This window comes from Hevea brasiliensis, chromosome 15 (genome assembly GCF_030052815.1).
Source record: "Hevea brasiliensis isolate MT/VB/25A 57/8 chromosome 15, ASM3005281v1, whole genome shotgun sequence".
Taxonomy (NCBI): Eukaryota; Viridiplantae; Streptophyta; class Magnoliopsida; order Malpighiales; family Euphorbiaceae; genus Hevea; species Hevea brasiliensis.
Genome location: NC_079507.1, coordinates 65972993 through 65994621, shown reverse-complemented (window position 1 = coordinate 65994621; position 21629 = coordinate 65972993). Strand labels below are relative to the sequence as shown.

Here is a 21629-nt window from a genome sequence, read left to right as displayed (position 1 = left end):
TTTTGTTATTAATTTATGTTGTTTAATTTTTGCTTTTAGATTTTATCAATTCATCTAAGAATAATTGTTAATTAAATAAAATTTACTTTATAAAAAATAAAATTATGATAAAAATTTCCTTTAATTAATATGTATTATTATCATTTGGTTAACTATTAATTTAGCAATGAGTGTTTGTCTATTAGAGATACATGACGATATATATATATATATAAGTTGAATTGACTAGGAGAAGGAGAAGAAGATTGAATTAAAGGGGCTTTTGATATTTGTGTGGGCAGCTAATAGTTTGTGTTAGTTTAAGAGAAAGGAAGAGAAGAGAAAAAGACATGAAAGGAATAATTGAATTCCAGAAGAGGGGAGTGAGTGTGGGGATGTCATTTGATTGGAAATCTCACTTTTCGTTTGTTTATGTGTTTGGAATATTGTTAGTGGAAGTCAGAGGCTGGCCCATTGCCTTTCTTTTTTTTTTTTTTTTCTTTCATGTTAATTTATTTTTATTTTTATTGTTATTAAAAAAAAATTATTTTTATTAATTTGGAATGGGAGGTATGTAATATAAGTGCAGATGCTATCAGTATTTGCTTTTATGCTTTTCATCGAATGGTCACATTAAGGAGCTTCTATTGGAAGGTAAAGAGAAAGCCGTACTTCTCTCTCTCTCAAAAATTTTATAACAGTACCATTACTTACTGCCTTTAATTTATGCTCCTCAAAATTAATTATCTATCATCCTCACTCCATAAGTTCCTAGCTACGAAGCCTAATTATTAGTTTCAATTACCGAATAATTGTTTTGTTATTCTCAGAAATCATAATTTTTTAACAAATACTAAGAAATAATTAATTTATATGTATAAAGTAAAACATTTATAAATTTAGTGAGACAAATCATAGTAATTCATTTTATACAAACTCAATGCAGGTTCAATTATATAATGTTATGGATATAAGTGATTGAATTGCTTTATACATATAATATGACTAACCACTCCACTTTAATATTGTAACTCAATTATTTATATTTATCCTTTTATTTATTTATTTTTTTCAATGTAGGAGATGGCCTAGTTTAGTTTTTTTAAATGAAAAGTTAAAAAAAACTTTCATTCTATTAATTAAGTGATAAGCTGTAACATCTCCTCCTCCTACCTAAAGTTTAGAGATAACTGAAATTAAGATAAAACAAAGAAGGTAATATTGGTACTTGTTGACCCTCCTACCTTACTTTTGATGGCTTTTCTGGTGAACAATTTATTAAGTACTTTACAAAATATTGGAATTGTTTAAAAGATAAAGGAGATGTCAGAAATGAATCTACAATTTCATAAATTATGTATAAAAATAATTAGCCAAAAGTTGATGCAACTTTCTTCTAAGAAACATAAATGAAAGAGCCTAAGCATTGATAATTTGTTACACTAATATAGTTTTCCCTGCAAGTCAGAGATGTCATAGTAAAGCTTACCCTTCCTAATTAATAGTTCCTATATACATAATATTTGTCTTTTATTACGAGTTCATCAATTCTTGAATGCATTTTCTATTTCCTGTGCCCTGCCAACCTGACTTTCTAACACTAACAAGGCCATGTGTTTTTGCTTCATCAATTAATTCTCATATGCCATTTTTTTTAATATATAATTAAACTCGAAATCTTATAATACTGAAAATAACTTTAATATCATTGAGTTAAAATTAATTGATTTCATATGACTTAATTTTTTTTTATTATTTCTGTAAAATGCTTCAGATTGCAGTAGAAAAGAGCAATGTAACATTTCCTAATCTCAAATTCTAACAAATTCTTTTCTTCCTTTTTTAGAGAAAAAAAAAATAAAATTCATCATAAAAATTGACAAAATGAAAATAAAAACGTATTTTAGAAACCATTCTTTTATTATTATTTATTTTACCTAAATTAAGGTCAATTTCCTTGTGTATTGACCAAAAAAATTCTTTCTATTCTAATTTCTACATTGACGAAACAAATAGACCGCAGCAAAAGGAAATAGCGGTGAATAGAGATACAAAAGAGTCAAGAAGCTTGTTTGCGTCTTATTGAATAATGTTCAAATTAAATCTTTTTTTTTTTTTTTTTTTGTTGAATAAACAAAAGCTGATCCATCATATATATTAATTAATTTCATTTTAACAGCCATGTTTTTCTTTTCTTTTTTTTCAGTTTTCTTCGATACAATGCATAGTCAGGTTGTTTCTTTAATTAGTTTGTTCCAAAAAAAAAAAAAAAAACAAAGAAACGATACCCATATTCTATAATTAAAGTATTAGAATTTTGTCATATTTTTTTAATGAAAGAATTACATTATATTTAAATTAAAAAAAAATTGGGGACAGCAATGACAATTGTCTGCCCCTGCGTGTTTGGTTATCTGATTTTTTTTAATCGATACATAAAACACAACTATGCATTTTTATCAATTTTATTTTTAGAAATGTCTCATCCGTTAATAATTGATTTACTTTTATTTTTTTATTTAAACTATATTACCCTTTTAAAATTTATTAATTATAAAATTTTTATGTCATTAAATTAATTTTTATATTAATAAATTATTTAAATTATAATAAATAATAAATAAATATATAAAAATTATATATATATATATATATATATATATATATATATATATATATTGAATCTAAATAATAATTATATATTGATTCTCATATATACATAAAAAATAATTATATGTATATTTTAATAATAAAATAATATATGATAATATATATTTTTATTAGTCATTTTATATATTTATAATAAAAGTTAGATAAAATTTTATCAAATGCTTATAATATATTAGCTATTAGCTATCAACTACTATCTATCAGTAATAATAATAATTAGTAGTTGTATTTAATAATTAAATTAAACAGACTCTTAGTTTTCATTCAAATCATTCTATAGATCATATTAAACTAAATGGGATTATTAATATAAATTCTGGTCTTTAAAAATACAGAAAACAATGACAATTTTACTTAACATGTGGCATTTAAATCGAGTGTTTTGATAAAAATTATAAAATATATCTATTTTATACAATTGTTTTATAATAATTATTAGTTATGATAGATCGCATGTGGATTTCATTATAATCAATAGTTAAAATTCATCTGTTATATGTATAATAGCAATTATATAATATAATAATTTCTACTATTTTGAGGCATTTGAGTTTAATTGTGATGTTAAAAATTAAGTTTTTACTGAAATTTGTAATAATTTTCTTTAGAAGAGTAATAAATTTTATTATTACTTGTTAAAAAAAATATCATAACCCTTTTTAAAGCCTTTACAAGATTTTTTTTAGGGAAAAAGCCTTTACAGGATTTGATTATGCAGTACATATTATATATTGAAGTATATTCTAAGTCTCCAAGAGAAAAATAGTTTTGATATTTTGAACTTATTATAATTAAAATATTTTTAAATAAAATTTAAAAGTTTTTAATAAATATTGTTAACATAAATTTTTAATAACAATTCTAATAATAATAATGATAAATTCTAAAGCTAAATGATAATACATTGATTATTACCATGAATTTTAAATTATGCTACCATATGTTGTTTTTAAATTTTTTTATCATTTAATATTAATCTTAGTGCAAGAGATTAACAATTTAATTATAATATTTTTAATACAAGATTATGATATATATATCCCGTTCTTAGCACGCAATCGACGAAAAAAGAAAGTTAATTATTTGCTTTGCGACCTTAATTATATTAATGGTAGACTTGCAACACTATCATTCAGATTATATTATATATTATTTAATGGTATCCATTTATATAAGCATATGTAAAGAATAACATCTGAACTAATATGTTTAAATCTGATTTGATTTAATATCTAAATTTATTTAATAAGTATTAAATTCGAGTTTTTACCCTTTCAATATTCTATATTAAAAAAATTCTAGGCTAATATATTACATTAGTCTATTATATAACATGGTACCATTACCCTGGAATTTGTGCACATAGGTTCTAATCATGGATATATTCCAGTTGAAGATATGCCATACATGCTTTATTGGTAGGCAGGTTTCTTTATTATTTTCAGAGAAGACCCAGGAATTGTTTACTGAAAAAACCAGATCAAGAAAGCAGAGCATATGGACAGATAAAAAAAATAATAATTAAAATAAAGAAAAATGTGTGTAGTCTGAAGGTAGCAAAAAAGAAAGTGGATCAAAGCACATGTCACTGGGTTCTTCACAAAAATGATTAGAGGGGGAAAAAAGTTTTGATGAGTTACTTTGGTAACAGCTGTCTGATTGCAACAATTCAAGGTTCATTGATTGCAAAGGAGCCTAATTCTTTTGTGTACAATCCCATCAGAAAGAAAAACTCCTAGTAAAATTACAAAGAAAAAATAGTGGCAAAGCCAACCCTGTACTCCAAATTGGCCAAATAGCTTGGCCTAATGGGAATGATTCTCAGATTTCTGCTTCATGGTCCAAAACCTAACCCTATCATCCAAATTGGCTAAAGCTTATTGGGCATTGATCATTTGCACTAACTTGAGACAGTCTGGTGGCTGCACATGACTTGAATGCTATAGCTACTGGCGGCCTTTCTTGTTACCCTTTATATGAAGATGGGCTTACTCTTGGAGGATAGTTTTTGTCATATTCTGTGAATGGGTAAGTGGTCAAAAGGTGAAGTCGAAGCTCATGGTAAATAAAAGGTGAAACTTTATAAAATAAAATTTTACCTAATTTTTACCTAATCTCCATGTCACCAAGAAGAAATTTCAATAAAGGTATCACTGACTCTATGGATCATATATGATTCCTAACGTGCAGGTTAGGTTAATTTTAGTTGGAATTTTTCCTAAAACAAGTTGGTAGATTTAGTGTCCATTTAGCATTATTGTTTGAACTATTATCAAGAGAAGTACAATTTAAAATATGTTTATTAAATTTTTTAAATTTTAATTTAATATATTTTAGTCATAAGAAATGATTTTATCAACAACATTTAAAAGGATATTTTAAAAAAAAATAATTTCAATCAACTTTTTCTTTGGTTGGAATGCATATTGTTGAGCGCTTTTCTGGCCAAAAGATGTGTGCCAGGGCCTGTAGCAGGGCTGAAACTTGGCAGTATGAAGAAGATAGATCCTATCCGAGCAACAAAAGTAAAGGCGGGCCAAAGCTGGAAGTAGAGGAATGAGAGCATTTGTCTATGGATGTAAAACTTAAATGCATGACTTAGTTTCAGAAATTTCATCTTCATCCACAAACGAGGGTTTGGAACTTTGGATATACAAAACATGCAAGCAACTAGACATGGCTTCTTTTAGCACTGACATAGTATATGACTGATAAACTTGGGCTTAATGGTACATGTGTTAACTCCAAGATTGCGAGGCTCTAACCAGAGACCAATTAAAAAAAAAGAAATGAATTTCTTCATAGAATTGGGTATTTAAACGTATTTTTCACATTTTCAATAATTAGTGCAAATAATATGGTTCAGATCGACATTAATTTTACGATGTGCCCATGAATACTCATTTCATTCAATCATATTTCATATAATTCTTGTTCATTGCTGAAGTTAAATTGGTACAGACCCACAAATAGTGAAAATGAAGAGCAGTATCTTATGATCCATCAAAGTGGAGAAGATGGTACAGAAGAAGTAAACAGCCTTTTATCATTTGAGAGAAACCATTATTATGTAACACACATAAAAAACATATAACCAGGAAAGCAATAATTATTCTTCACAAACACAAAATCTATAGGGTAGAAAAATATAGACTGAACTGTACTTCTGTATGAAATGAAATTAAGCAGATCCCTTAAGCTTCTTTGTGATGGTAGCAATGTACTTGCCCTGGTGAAAAGCCTGCTCCAACTCCAGGTCAGAGGGCTGTCTTGAACCATCCCCAGCATAAGTTCCAGCACCATAAGGACTTCCGCCTTTCACTTTCTCCATTTCAGACATGCCAGCACCGAATGTATAACCAATGGGAACAAATATCATTCCATGGTGAACAAGCTGAGTGATTGCAGTCAACCTGTATCAATTTAAAATTCTTAATGAGAAAAATTGTTACTTTCTGTTCATCATATTTAACTTGGTTGGCTAACAGTGGCCTAGGGGCTTACGCTGTAGTCTCTTGTCCACCACCTTGAGAACCAGTGCTATAGAAGATTCCAGCAGGTTTGCTTGCTAGTTGCTGTGTTCTCCATAAGCCACCAGTTGCATCCAAAAATGCTTTAAATTGGGCAGCCATCATTCCAAATCTTGTTGGGAAGCCAAAAACAAACCCATCAGCCTCAGCAAGTTCATTGGGAGAAAGGACTGGCACGTCACTCTTTGGGGGTGCACTCATCTTTCCAAGCACCTCCTCTGGCAGGGTCTCCGGAACCTGCAGCACATACCAACGAGATCAGTTTAATGATAAGTATGCAACTTTGGTAAGTCAAAAACTTCTGTTTTAAAATGAACCAAAATATTACAGGCTTTTCTGACATCCATGGCTGCTTATCAACATATAGAGACATGGCTACCAGAAGTGCTCAAAGCAAATGAGCACAGAAAACTGTGGTCATTAGCATTACTCAGACAATTAGACATGAAATTCCAAAGAAGATTGAACAGCATGATTGTGCTGCAGCAAGTTAGCTAGTCAAGAAACTTGCATAAACATATATTGCAATCCCAAGAGCACTCAAAGACACAAGGAACAAAATTCTCGCTCTTATTAAATTGTCAATCATCAATAATAATCATAATAATAGCTACCAAAATACCTAGACGACAAATATGTATATTATTATAATTAGTCATACTAGTACTAGGATTAGGAATCCCAAAACAAGAAGAAAATATTAAACAAACACTAATTAGAAATACTAAATAAACTAAAATACCACTTCCAAAATTTCTTCCTAAAATAAGTAGATCTAAAATCCCTGGTAGAGAATCCTGCATCAGGATAAAAGTAAGAAAGAATTGAAGTTAACAAGCTGATGGAAACAAGAGTCCAAAAAAGCTAACTTGACAGAAGAGAAACTTTGCAATTATTCCCAAGTTAGTCCGGACAAGGAATGGACTTTGAGATGGAGTCTGACAGACCATTGAAACAACCTACTTATTTTACTAAGTCAAACAATTTTAGGTTGATGAACCCTTCTCTGGGAATATTTTCTTCTCTTTTACCTTAAAAATTTTTACTGCTTGTGATTACATTGCATAATTGTATGCTGGGAAAGCCACAACATGAAGGTAAACTTAACAATTCAACATTACAACAATCTGAAGTGTATAAGGTGATGTTGGATGCACTTTCTAACCTGCCATAATTTGGCTTCGACACCTTCAACAGATGCTGCCCCCTTCTTGATCTCTTCTGCCAGTTTCTCTACATGTCCATACATGGAATAGTACCTGAAAGAGCAATATAAAATTTTGAAAAAGAAACATATAATGTAAGCCAAAGAGCATTAGACAAAAACAAATAGATGAGGTACTATTCCATACACTCATCTTTGTTCAATTTTTCTTTCTAATTTTTTTTTTTTTTTTTTTTTTTTATAATCTCATTGACATAACAACACCACATTTATCCTAATTTTTGAAGGAATTGCATAGTATCATTATCTGTTGCATCTTATATCCATTCCTCTGCTTCCTAGCTGTCTAACCTGGCTTAATAAAAGATATGCACAATGCAAAAATTTTCTCCATTAGTTATTCTATCAGCAATAAAACCCACTGCCCCAAAGCTCACCAATCATTGTCCTCATAATGGATGCAATAAGGATATTTAATCATGAACATGAGAACCTGTAGAAACTAGGAAAAAAAAAATCTCTGGTATAGCTGTGGTGGACATACTGCCAACAATATCATGGAAGAAACAATCTGGGATGGATCACCAGACCAGTACACCAACAACAAATGCACAATGATTGTGGTCACACTGGTCCACACCAGCTCAATAAATAGTGGGATGCATGATACACTAGACTATAACAGAGGCAAATTAGTCGTTTAAAAGATCATGTTTCAATATGACCATGAATGTGAAATGAAGGCAGCCACACAACATTGAGACCAGTTTAAATTGACAACTGGACTGTCAATGTAGCAAATTTTTAGGTCAGAGCCTCTCTGCTCTGAACTAAGCCTTTATAATGCTACTGCAAATCATAATTAATAAACCTCCTCAATAATGTGTGTCAACAGATGTTGCCACACTGGTACTCAAAAAATCATGCATCCATTTGCCAGATAAAGTCAACAAGGAAGCCACCATAAGGGTGACCACTGATATGCTAAAAAAACTAATTATATTTTCCTTGCATATGTAGGTGTCTAGAACAAAATTTCCACCTATGCTATAAGCAAAGTCTCATGTTTGCCAGAGATAGATTTACAAAGCTTGAAATGCTAACAAAACAAAAGAATGAAGTGAAGCTGAGCATATCCACTTTGAGCGATGACCAAATGCTTGTGGTCTTACTTTTCCAAAAGCGTGATTATCTATGCATTATTAACATTATAATTCAATAAGAACTTAATTTATAAAAACATTCCAATTTCCAGCCTTCTAAAAAGAATAATATCAAAGGTGTGGTTGTGGCTGGGTTCTGCTTTTTTAGAGATCTATCTAATTATACATAAAAGTCTCAGACCTTAACATTGCTCACAATACAGTGATCCATAAAATTCTGCCTCAAAATAAAAATTTAAGATCAAACCTAGAAAATAAGTTTCGTAGAGAGGAGAAAAGGATTTAAAGGAAAATGTATAGAGTCCACAATAAGGGGTAAATACATGAGGTGGCATCTACTATGAGCTGGATGCACTTCCTTTCCTCTCTTCAGCTCTTCCTTACCTTCCCCCCCAACAAACTCAACGGGGGGGAAAAAAAGCTCCTAGATGCTTCAATTACAGTAATTACCAGAAAATACGACCAGAATTCATTTTTTAGCTCCATAACACTCTACATTTTCCAGGCATAACAACAAATAGTGATCAAACAGTTTGTATTAAAAAAAAAAAGAACAAATCTACACACGTATTGAACATTAAAAACAAGAAAACAACTCAGCTGATAAAAGAAATAGTTCACAGAATCAGTAGAAAAGATCACCGTTTTAGGAGATCGAAAAGAAAAATCCGCAGTAATCAAAACATAACCATTAAAAAAAAATGAAAGATCACAAATGAGAATTACATGTATATACGTATTGACAAGTATAGAGGGATAGAAAAAGAGAGACATACACAATATAGACTTTGGTAGCCATTAAAGCATGCAAAATCTAGCAGTTCTCTTTCTGAACGTGTGTTATTTTTTTTTCAATTTGTAAGCGAAGGAGCGTTGGCGATGAAGGAAAATGGAAAGCCAAAAGCCCGTATTTATAGAGGCAGACAGGATTATTCTTATTATTATTTATTAATTTTAGATTCTGAAAGGCCCACGAATTTAGGGGAAAAAAATTAAAAATTGAAGAAGTTGGAGCAGGGCAGGTAACGACGTCGTTTCTTGAAGGGAAAGCCAATTTCCCTTCGGAGACTAGATTACACGGGAAATGAAACGATTAAGGAGGATGATAATGATGATGATAGGCTGTTGTCACGTTCATCGTCATCCTCATTGGACGTTTCAGACTAATATTATGTTCTGATTCGTTGAGATAGTCCGTTGTCGTTTTAGTAGATCAAAAAATTTGAGATTTTGGTTGCATTTGGTAATAGTTTCAATAGTATATAATAATTGGAATTTTAATACAATGGTTATAAATTATATTATTACTTAGGTGGTAACATATTAATGTTTTTTTTTTAAAGGATATTGATATTTCTATTTTGAGGTGGATTATGGATATTCTAATCCATATAATTACCTTATATATTCATATATAACATATTAGTCTAATTGAATTCCATGTAAGGATAATTTTTACAAAATTAGTAAAATATATTTAAATTAATTATAACTATTTTAATTAGTTGTAAATTTTAAGTATTCTCATTTAGCAATGTAGTAAGAATTTTCATACTATTTATATCTATTATAATTCAATACATCTCTTTGCTTTATATTAGCAGTGTCAAGATTTTATTTTTCTCTGACATAAGGTGCATTGATTCTACATCTTAATTCAATTAAAAGTTAATAGCCTTGCCTGCCCACAATAAAATTTAAAAAAAAAAATAAGAAAACTATGTCATTATGATATAACCTAATTATTATAATTCCTTTTCTTATCTTCTACTCTAAAATAGAGATAAAAAAAAATTAAATATTAATTCCAAAATATGATTTCATGTTAAAAATATTATGATAAAAAGCAAATCTTCATTTTATTTGTAAAAATTAAATTGTAATTATTTTTTTTTAAATTAAAATATAGTGATAGATAAAATTATATATATTTTTAGAAAAAAGTAAATTATATTGGTTGTCAGCAATAAGCAAGGTGGATTGGCCTGAGTGCCAATAGGCTGTCGCTGGCTGGCTGGCTGGCAGTGGCCGGCAGTTAGGAGGGTGGGCCTACTGGCTCTAGAATTTCTACATGGAGGCAAAAAATAAACATATCCGCCGAATGCTAATTTTGTTGGATGGCCAACCCTCTCGATTGTCTTTCTCATTAGTACTAAACAAATTATTATTATTGGATGCAAGAAAATATTGAAGCTGTTATACATATATTTTGTAATTTTTTTTTAAATATCAACTTACACCGAAGTACATAAATAAATGATTTATATATTGATTTATTACTATTAGTATATGAATTTTAAATTCTTGTGTACCATACGTTGATTATTTTAAAATTTTAAAAATAAATTATATTTGATCCCTTAAACAATTTTCAATTTCCCTATTAGATGGATCAATAATAGAAATGTGTATATATTCTTATTTTTAAAGTAAATTAGCGGAATACTCATATTATATATATATAATTTTATAATTTAAAATATTAATAATAAATTTTAATTAAATAAATTGACAAATACTCTCAAATTAATGACCTTAACGGTTATAAGTTTTTTTTAATAGCTATAAGTTATTCTTTGCTTATAATAATAATAATACTAATAAAATCATTTTGAAATAATAAAAATAAAATAAAATTAAAGTAAATTAAAATTTATTAAATATATAAAAGGAAGACAGAAAAACTTTTAAGTATTATTTTTCTTTGGGTTTGATAATAATTATTTTTACTAATTATATATTATATTTATTTAAAAAATACAAAAAAAATAATGTTGACATTTTCTTTTTTTTTTAAAAAAAATTAAAAATTAATGGATAGATATTACCTTTAACAATTAGATATATTTAAAAAAAATTAATTATTAATTTTTTATGTAAATTTAAATATTCTTGATACTCAATTTTAATTTGAAGTAAATATTTTAAAGAAAATTAAATTTTTAATTATGAAAATAATTAAAAATTCATAGTAATATTCATTGAATTTTAAAATTAAAAGTTTTAGATTAGCAAATCATCAATAATTAAATATTAAATTTAATTACAATATATTTAAAAATATTTCACAACAGTAAATGTATTTAAAAATATTTAACAAGATGATTTTAATTTTCTTTTAAAAATTAAGAAAATTAAATTAGAAAATGTGAGTCTTAATTTTACCATTTTCAAATTAAAAATTAAGAAATCTCATTAATCATTATATTTATTAATTAATACTTTTTTATTATTAAAATTTGAAAGATCAAATTAATTAAGGATTATATTTAGAAAATTAAATTATATAATAATTATATGTTATAACTATTTAGAAAATACATAAAAATTGTCATCAATAAATTTAATTAAAAATTATCACTTAGCATAAATGTGATAAATTCAAAATCTTATCACCTTTTGAATTTATTTTACAAAAATTTAAATAACCTTCTTAATTTTTTCTATTTCTAATTAAATTAAACTTTTTGGATAATAATAATAATAATAATAATAATAATTTATTATGGCTACTTACTATAGTATTAAAGTGTAATAATTAAATAATTTATAATCTATATATATATATAATTAGAAAATTAATAACTTAATCATAATTTAAAGAATTATATAATTAATTAATAAAAAATAAAAAAATTAATGAAATTCTTGGTATATGTATATATGCATATAAAATTTAAAAATTTTCTAAATAATAATAAAACAATATAACATGATTAATATTGGCTAAAGTAATACTATTGATTATTTATTAATTATACTATAAAAATATAAAAAAATAATAAAAATTAAATATTAATGTAAACTCTTATTATCATAACTATGAAAATAAAATTTTATTTTCTTTTTTATAATTCATATATATATATATATATATATATATATATATATATATATATATATATAAAGAAATTCAAAAATTTAAATAAAAAATAAAATTAAATACTTAACATAAAAAAATAATAATTACTACACTTATAAAATATAATAATTTATATATAATAAGTATCACGTCATAAAATTTTAAAAAATATATATCTACATGACAAACTTTGTTCTTAAAATGTTATATGATAACATCAATGATAAACTCCTCTGCTTTATATATATATTATTAGTTCAACGTATCAAACATTGCAGAACACAAAAGTACGCTCTAAAAAAGGCCGCAGGGCCACATTAGCCGCTTATTATATTCAATAGATAAATATGCTCTTAATATTTTTTTACAATTAATTATGTTGTTTTTAATTTAATTTTGATTAAAAATGTTTAAAATTAATGATATTAATTATTGATAAGGTCATTAATTTTTAATTGTAGCTAATTAAATCTTTTAAATTTTAATTGAAGTTAATTAGACTCTATAAACTTTACTTTCGATGAATATATACATTTGAAATAGATAATTAATTTTGTTATTTCTAATTTATTTTAAAAGAAAAATAATTCGTCAATAAACACTACTTTGATGATAGAGTGAAGCACAATGTTAATCGATATAAATACTTTATTATTAGATTTTTTTAAAAAAAATTTCTTTAAATTTTGAGCCGAATGATCAAAGAAAAACTGTTAATTCCATTTTAAATAGTGACTTGGATTTTACAGAGAAGGAAATACTGGCCATTAGATTAATATTAAAATGGCAATTTGAATTTTTTGTAATTAAAATTAGTGAAATTTAATTGAATGAAATTAATATTAAAATGTAAAAAACCTAATTGATTTTAATTGAGAGACTACAAAAAATACGCTAAGAACCTATTAGATTATTTAACCTAAATTTAACCTTTTGTTCTTAAAAAAATTATAACTTTTTTTTTTCTAGATTTTGTATGATATTAATCAAATACCATAACTACAATTGTATTATTTTTTTTTTATTAAATATTAATTGAATTTTATATTAAAAATTTTATAATTTTAAAAATAATTTTAATATTATTAATTTAAAATTTTCTATAACAATAACTGTATTATTTAATTCTAAGTGATTGCATATTTTTTATGAAATGAAATAGTTAAAATGTTTAGTTTCAGCTTGTACTTTTTTTGTAAAACTTCCATTTAAACTTAATTTAATTAACAAATTAAGGTTTATACATTAAATTTTTTTATTTAAATAAAAAATAAAAAGTTTAATCATTCAATTTTTGAATTAAATTTCATAATTTAAGTTTAAAAAATAAGAAGTTAAATTTTTTAATTTTTTTTATTAAATTAAATTAAGAATAAATCAAAACTTTTAATTTAATTTAGATAAAAAATTAAAAATAAAATAAATTAAACTTCTTCGGTGAAATTCAGCTTTAGGAAATAAAGTACTAACCCACAACCTCCAAAGATGTTAGGACACGCGAGCCGTAGATAGATTGATAGATAATAGGAAAGGATGAAGATGGAAGAAATTCTTTTTTCCTTTTTTCCGAAGGAAGGAACTGGATTGGTTGTGAGAAATAGGAGCATTGATTTTTTTTTTATTATAAAAAAATTAGAGTATTTATTTTGTTTTTTTTAATAAAAATGGAAGCATTGATTGGCGGGTGCGATTTTGACATTAGCAGAAATCGCACAAAAACTTTTGGGCGGTGACAAGGTTGGGACGGGAACGTATCGCATATTGGATGCTGACTAAACCAAAAACGGAGCCAAGACAAATTATCAGTTTTTCTAATCGCAATTTTTAAAATTTTTTTATATAATAAAAATATTTAAAAAAATATTTTTTCCAAAAAAAAAATTGTTAACATATTACAATTGGCATTTACCATTAAATTATTATACTTAGATACTCCTAATTTAAGTAAAATTATAAATTTAAATTGTTTCTTTTATATATAATTAATTTTTTTAATAAATAGATTCAATTGTATTATAATTTTAAAAACAATTTCAATATTGATCTATCACCTAATTTCTCGCTTAGAAATTAAATTGTCAAGTGATATAAATTTTTTTTTATGACACTGTCACTTTTTTTTTTTTTAAAAGAAATTTATAGAATATAAAACGTAATCCAGTCTTATTTAACCTGATAATCACATCAACGAATAAAAAAGATGGTTTCAATTTGAATACCTCCTATAAATATTAAAAGAAAAAATATAAAAATATATCATATAATTTGAGTATTATAATATAATTTTTTTAATAAATAAATACTATTTATATAGTAATGTTCCTTAGTAAAAATATGTTCAATTGGCCTAATGCTATCCATAGATGCCGACATTACATTATTTTAGGCAACGTCAAATAAGTGTCATGTCAATATTTCTAAACATTAGCTTATAAAATATATATATATATATATATATATATATATATATATATATATATATATATATATATATTTAAACATTATTAAGCTAATTAAACATATTTTACCTAATTATAAGAAAAATAAATTAAATCATTAGATTTTAATTATTAAAAAAATCCAAATAAGATGATATATTTTTATACTTTCTCTTGTTAAAAATTTACATTTCAATTTTATATTTGGTTAAATTATTGTGAGCCACTCCAAATATGCACTTCTAAGAGTGGGCATAACGCAAAATTGGCAGCACATGCATCACCTTTGCAAACAAACCCAGCAGTTGTTGCCTTTTTGACGCGTTCTATGCAGCAAATTAGAATTATTTGGGGCTGCAAACTCGGTCAAAAAAATCAACTCCTTATCATTCCTTGTTGATAACACACATACATCCGATGGATTGCATGGTCCAATGTCATAATTAATCTTCATCCATAATCACTTTTAATCGATCTCTAATTAACAAAACTTGACGTGGTGGTAAGTCAATTGGTGATACCTTACCTAACGCTAATCCTATTGGTTTATCCAATTGACAAGTAATAAGATTCTTTTCATTTTATAAATAATCATATTATAATTAATTTATTTGACCATTAGATTGATAACTTGGTGGGTTGGGTTGGCTCTAAAATTTCTAAAAACTAGCACAAATAATAATAGCTGTACTAGAGATTTGCATGATTTTCTTGGGCCTCTTAAGTCACAGAAAACAAGTAGCAACTTTTTTGCAATGCAAGTTAAAAAAAAAAAAAAAAAGGATGGGAATTGATGGGTTTTTCCTTGGACAATCAGAAACCTCATGTTACTATAATGAATCTTTGCTTCATGACTACACGATCCCTTTCAAGAGGCCCCCATGTGTAGTGTACATCCTTGACAATGGCAAATTGCTAAATTAGCTTTTGCTTCACGGATCCTATACTACTCTGCCACTCTCATAATGTTCAATCTTATTTTCTTTTTCAAAACGTTTCATATTTTACTGTTCTTCTGCTTTTCTATACCTTTTAAGGCAAATATTAAACAAACGCATACATCAATAGGTAAATTAAGCTAGTCTTGTATGGAAATAATACATTCCCTTATGGATTTATTTTTAATTGTAATTAGTTGATAATATGCATTAATTTTCGCATATTAAATTAATTAACTTTTTTGTTCAATCAAATACACATTACTCATTTTTCATAGTCTAAGCTAGAAAATAAATTAAAAAAAAAAATCTTGTGATTTGGCTTTGTAAGAGAATTTTGACTAATAATTTAGTTTGGTTCATCATGAAATAAGATGAATAGAATGCATTCGTTATTGTTCATTACCTCAGCAATTAAGTACTTGCGTTATAGAGTGAAATTAATTTAAATTTTGACAAATCTCTTTAAAATTTTTTTTATGAATAATGAATTTAATTCGATGATATTGGAGTCGTCTCTAAACTTATGAACTCTCGTATTTGAGTTTTAGTTGAAACCAATAATGTATAAAAAAAGAAATAGTTAAGATGAGTATAAAATAATGGTGAAAATTTATGAAAGAGAAAGTTAATTGGAGCCATTCAACAAGAATATGAATATAAGAAAGACGTAGAAAACTTTGAAAAGTCTGATAAATTGTTATACTTGAGAAATGTTAAGGCTGAAAGGTGCAAATCAGCTTAGATCGATATCAATTATTTATCCACACTAGATGTGAGCATATTGAAATATTCGATATTAATGGTTGTTATGGATAGAACTATCTATGAACCAACCATATTAAAGAATCCGAGCTACATCAAGCTGATGCTTTTGATATCTCATGCTTATATCATATTATAAGCTTTAGCTAGTCAAAATAGTTGCTGTGTCTACACGTAGCATACCAAGGAAAAATCTCTCAGTGCCTGGCCTCCAGCAATTTATTTTCAATTTTCAAACCCAAATTTTTAAACACAAGTAGGCTCGCAACATCAGGCTGATGCTCCTAAAACATCATGCTTAAACAAGCTCCTGCTGGTCAAAACACTCTGTTAATTTACAAATGACACATGCGATAGCAGATTGGTACTGAAATTTCAAGAAAATAGACTTATCTTTTCTTTCTCTTTGGATTTGTTAGTGTCCCCAATCCCCATCTGAAATGATGGACATTAATATACATTGAATTGATTAATGAAAAATTCTTGGATGGAAGTGGATGATCATATCATGAAAAACGTCTTCCACAACGTTCTTTGGCATGCTTCCTCAAGTTGAGGAAGTCACGTCAGCTAGTTTCTCCAAATGACTGCATTTTTTAAGGTCTCGAGAACTACCCATCAAAACTATTTTATGGGTTTTTCTAGTAAAGAATTTTCCATGTAGATAGATTATATATATATCAAGCTGATGCTTCTAAATCATCACGCTTACACATCCTTTGAGGCGGCCGTGTAGATGGGTACAATCCAGGTAGCTATCTGATGCTGCCATGAGCTTCTTATCAATCCGTGTGTAATGTAAGCCTACAAAGAGAAGAGGGGTAATTATTTTATGTAATCAATCAATTTTATGAGTATTTTTATAAAAATTATTAAATTTTAATTTTTTTTATAAAACTTATTGATTTTCAATTTAATTTCATAAATGTTATTATAACAAAAAATTAAAAGTTTTTAGATTAACTTACTGACTTGTCAACTATTTTATAAATAAAATTACCTAACTAGTGACTATTAGTGGAGAAGAAATAGGAAAACAATAGAAATTTGATGGCGGGGGATAGCTGGATGCATTTTATGCATCTTATTTTTTTTTTAAAGAAACTAATAAAATAAAATAATTTTATCTCAGAAAATAGTTGAGTCAAAGTTAACTGAAACTTTCAATTTTTAGTTACACTAACTTTTATAAAATCAAATTGAAATTCAGTGAATTTTATGAAAGAAATTAAAGTTTAATGACATTTATGAAATACTCATAAGATTGAGTGACCGCATGTAATGTTTACCCAAAAGAAGAGTCAGGCTAGTAGCCCTTGGACAATCACGCCGACACTCAAGTTGGCAATATGTGTTTTGAGAGTGAGTATAGACAATTTCAATAGTAAAAAAAAAAGTGTACCTGAGGTTTAGCATTGATTTGATATATAGGTTGCGCTAGTAGTCATTGTGAGTAACTATTGAACTTCTGTTGCGGTGCCAGATACTCAATGTCACTCAATTATGCAATCCCTTGATTCTCAACAGGATATCTCAAATTAGGTGCAGGACCTTTATCCAAACAATTAATTCAAGTTATCCTATCAATTCAAGCTATATGAGTAGTATTATTTCTAAGTCGAGCATCTAATCAATCAATTGAATCATCTGACAAATTGGCTATTTAACTGAGCTGATTGACTCTTTGACCGAGCCATTTGACTATGTCTATCACACCTTATTCCTCCATAAGGTATAACATGATCCCGTAGTATATCTAATAAATTACTGTATTTCGCCTACCGATAACTCATTAAACATACTGCAAGGGATTTTAAACACTTTTCCTTTCAATTTAAAATGGTGGGTCATATTTCTTAATTATTAAAAATCCTTTAATTGGAATTTATATCAAAATTAAATTATTGATTTATATAAAATCTTCGCAATTTTTGTAAAAATTTCGGCAGAGTGCCGGCTGTATTTTAAGAAAATAGTTCTTCAAAACCTAAAAAGAAATCACTTTCAATAGATTTTTCACCAACCCAACTCCAAATAATACTCAATTCAACACAAGTCAACACATTTCAATAAGCCTTATCATCATTGCATTTGATTCAATTTACATACCATAGTCCCAAATTTCAAAAAAAGAAAATCAGAAATAACATTATTAAAATCAGAAATAACATCAAGTGATTCAATTTATGAAATTAAAGTACACCAATCATTTTCACTTACTTAATTGAACTTGTGTATAAGGTTAATTGCATTAAAACACAACATTACCCTCATGTCCACATGGCTGTCGAATTTCATAGGATTCCCTAACACATCATTTTTGTTTCATTTACAATAATTTCTAACTTAATTCAATTACCTAAACATGAATATATATAGAAAATTGAAAGATTTGTCACTAACATTTTTTTGTTGAATTTCCTCCTCTAATCTCCTTTCTTTCCTCTTCTTTTTGTTGTCAATAGTTTTACCAAGGTTCAAAAACAAGGTTTACTTAAGAGAGTTAGGGCAATTATGGCTAATTTTAGGGTTTTGAAAGCTTAAATGAAGCTTTAATGGAGGAACTAAATGAGAAAGGAGAGATAGGGAAGCCACGACAAAAGGAAGAAGAGAAGAAGAAGTAAATTTTTTTTCTTTTTAATTTGTTTATTTGACTTTTAATTTGAGTGTATTTATCCACAATTTCAATAATTAATAATTATAATTATTGTGTCATGCTTATGTCACCTATTATGTCATAATACTTTTCTTTTGAATTTTTTCATTTTCTTTTCTTTTCTTTCAATAACTTCTTCACTTTAAATCTAATTTTCATAAATTTAATTTTCTACATTTTAGTGGACATTTAGGCCATAAGTTACCTTTAAGGGTGAATTGACCAATTTGCCCCTTGCTGGTCTGATCCATTTTACCAATAGCACTAAATTGCTTCATGAACCTTGATTTAATTATTTGACCTTATTCTCAATTCTTTTCTATGATTCTCTCATTTTCTCTAACTTTGCAATTATCCCTAGGCCTGTAGTGTCATAATGTCTCATAAATTAGGATTTTGACTGACCTCACGATTACTTTAGTCTGCTACCCATCGTTGTGGCCTTGGCTCATTTAACCTTTTAGGCTTTGTTTTTCTTATTTATATTTTACTTTTAGATAATTACTATTAATTTTTATTCCGTGCTTTTCTAGGTGGTACAGACATAATTCTAGACATCCTAATGTCCGGACGGACATACTGGTCAGAATGAGAATGTATAGGACTATGCATACAGGGGTGTTACAATGTCTTTCAAGCTATGGCACTATCCATCTTTATTATCCATCTGATAATGTTTTATAAGTCCATGAAATTAGCATTGAGCGTTACTTTCATAAAGAATTATCAGCTAATTAATGCATCAAATCACTATTCTGATGATGATGCTTGGGACAATATTGTCGAGATAGGGCGCCAATGTAAGTATCGAACCATAGCCAAGTAAATCTACTTGTAAATGCAACATGTAATTTTGTTATTGCAAGTTTCTTTGAAAACAAAAAGAAACAACACAGCAAAATTTATGAAAGAAAAGGCCATTTCTCTAATTAACAAGACAGACCATCTTTGGAAAATGGTATGTGTCATGACTCAATTCAGGTCGGATCGACACTAGGACTTGGGTCCAATAAGGCTCTGAAACTGTAGTAAGTTTAACTATTCCTAGACTAATCACAAAGCCTATAAATATAGTTCAATTTCAAGAAAATAAATGGATAAAGTCCAGCCATAAATTGGACTATCCAAGGAGAAGTATTAGCTCACTTGACCAGTAAACACAAAATATCAAAATCTAGGAGCTCAGCTCACCCTCACAATCCTCAAAGCAGATGGATAATCAAATAGAAGCTTGGCTCCCTCATCCAAAGAAAAACTCATCTCATGCATACAAGCACATCCACATAACAAGTTTACAACACCCAAAAGATTAAGTTATTGCAATCCCATATAAGATTAATATACTACTAGTACATACAGAGTTCTATAAGATGAAGCAAGAAAAATTAAATACAAATAAGCTGCTATTGGTAAGCTTGCGAGAAAGAAAGCAGGTTATTTTCAAAATGTCCACCTGTCACCTGAGGAAAAATAGTTAAAAAGGGTGAGCATTCGACTCATAGAGTAAGATATTGATTTTAAATACAATTTCTATAACTATCTAAGCCTAATACATTCCTATGTATGAAATACGAGATACACACATGTTTCTAAACAATTCAAACAATATTTCGCACAAAAGATAATTTGGAGTACTCACACATTCGTGTATCACATCAATGCATATATATATGAGAGTTGATCCCCTATTCAGCTCTCTTAATTTCAACACCTGCCAGCGAGATCAACTCGAGCCAGACTTTCTCGTAATAATTCAAATGCGGGGTGAGCGAGATTAACTCAAAGCCATACTCACCTCGACTTATCCATATATAAGGATCGGGTCCTAGCGAGTCAAGCTCCAGCCACTATTACCCGTCCTACCCATATCCATAATCACACCACAAGCATGCCGACATGCACAAAACTTCAAATTACCCTAAGGCGATATCCACAATAATTTCATCAAATAAATATGCAATACAAGGCGTGCCTAGTAATTAACTATATGCATATATTTATAAGTGAATGCATGGGTATGCCTTGAATATATAATAATATTGAAATTATAAATAAAATTAATATATACTCACATATCAACCAGAAATCACTATGGCAGCTAGGCGAAGGAGGAAGGTTGACTCTGATTACCTAAATAATTATATGCATGAATTTTATCAGTATTAACTCAAAAGAAGGATTTAAAGAGTCAAAGACATTCTATTTTAAGCCGAAATCGTAAATTTCTCCTATACCTCGGACATATTTAACTCGCAAAGCAACTAAAACAACACTTCTAAATCTAAAGGCCGTAGGTTCATATCACAATAACATCATACGGCCCCTTCTCAGGCCCGCCAAACTGCATACAATTCTCAAGTAACTACACAATTCAGCTATAAGGCTTAAAACTAACATTTTGCAAAAATCATTTAAACCAACTTCAAAAATTCTATAAACATGCCCCACAGTCCTTAAGAATGC

The 21629-nt window shown here is 27.6% G+C and overlaps 1 protein-coding gene across 2 annotated transcripts; it reads right to left on the bottom strand.

The window, feature by feature from the left end:
* Positions 1–5536: 5536 nt before the first annotated feature.
* LOC131173935 (NAD(P)H dehydrogenase (quinone) FQR1-like) lies at positions 5537–9431 on the bottom strand. 2 transcript variants are annotated; one of them, XM_058136757.1, is made up of 4 exons: positions 9284–9431; positions 7345–7438; positions 6154–6416; positions 5537–6062 (listed from the first exon to the last, which is right to left on the bottom strand). In XM_058136757.1, the coding sequence occupies exons 1-4, from the start codon at positions 9304–9306 to the stop codon at positions 5831–5833; spliced, it is 612 nt and encodes a 203-aa protein (XP_057992740.1). In that variant the 5' UTR covers positions 9307–9431; the 3' UTR covers positions 5537–5830. The 2 variants fall into 2 exon arrangements, with proteins under 2 accessions (XP_057992740.1, XP_057992741.1); XM_058136758.1 differs by lacking the exon at positions 9284–9431 and adding an exon at positions 6508–6976 and having other exon boundaries at positions 7345–7426.
* Between the last annotated feature and the right edge of the window lie 12198 nt (positions 9432–21629).

Bases quoted from the DNA above. Each gene is read 5' to 3' on its own strand.
- LOC131173935 (XM_058136757.1), bottom strand. From the start codon at position 9,306: ATGGCTACCAAAGTCTATATTGT. The intron at 7,439-9,283 runs GTATGTCTCTCT...TTGCTCTTTCAG, and splicing joins GCTACCAAAGTCTATATTGT to GTACTATTCCATGTATGGAC. The intron at 6,417-7,344 runs GTTAGAAAGTGC...TATGTGCTGCAG, and splicing joins TCGAAGCCAAATTATGGCAG to GTTCCGGAGACCCTGCCAGA.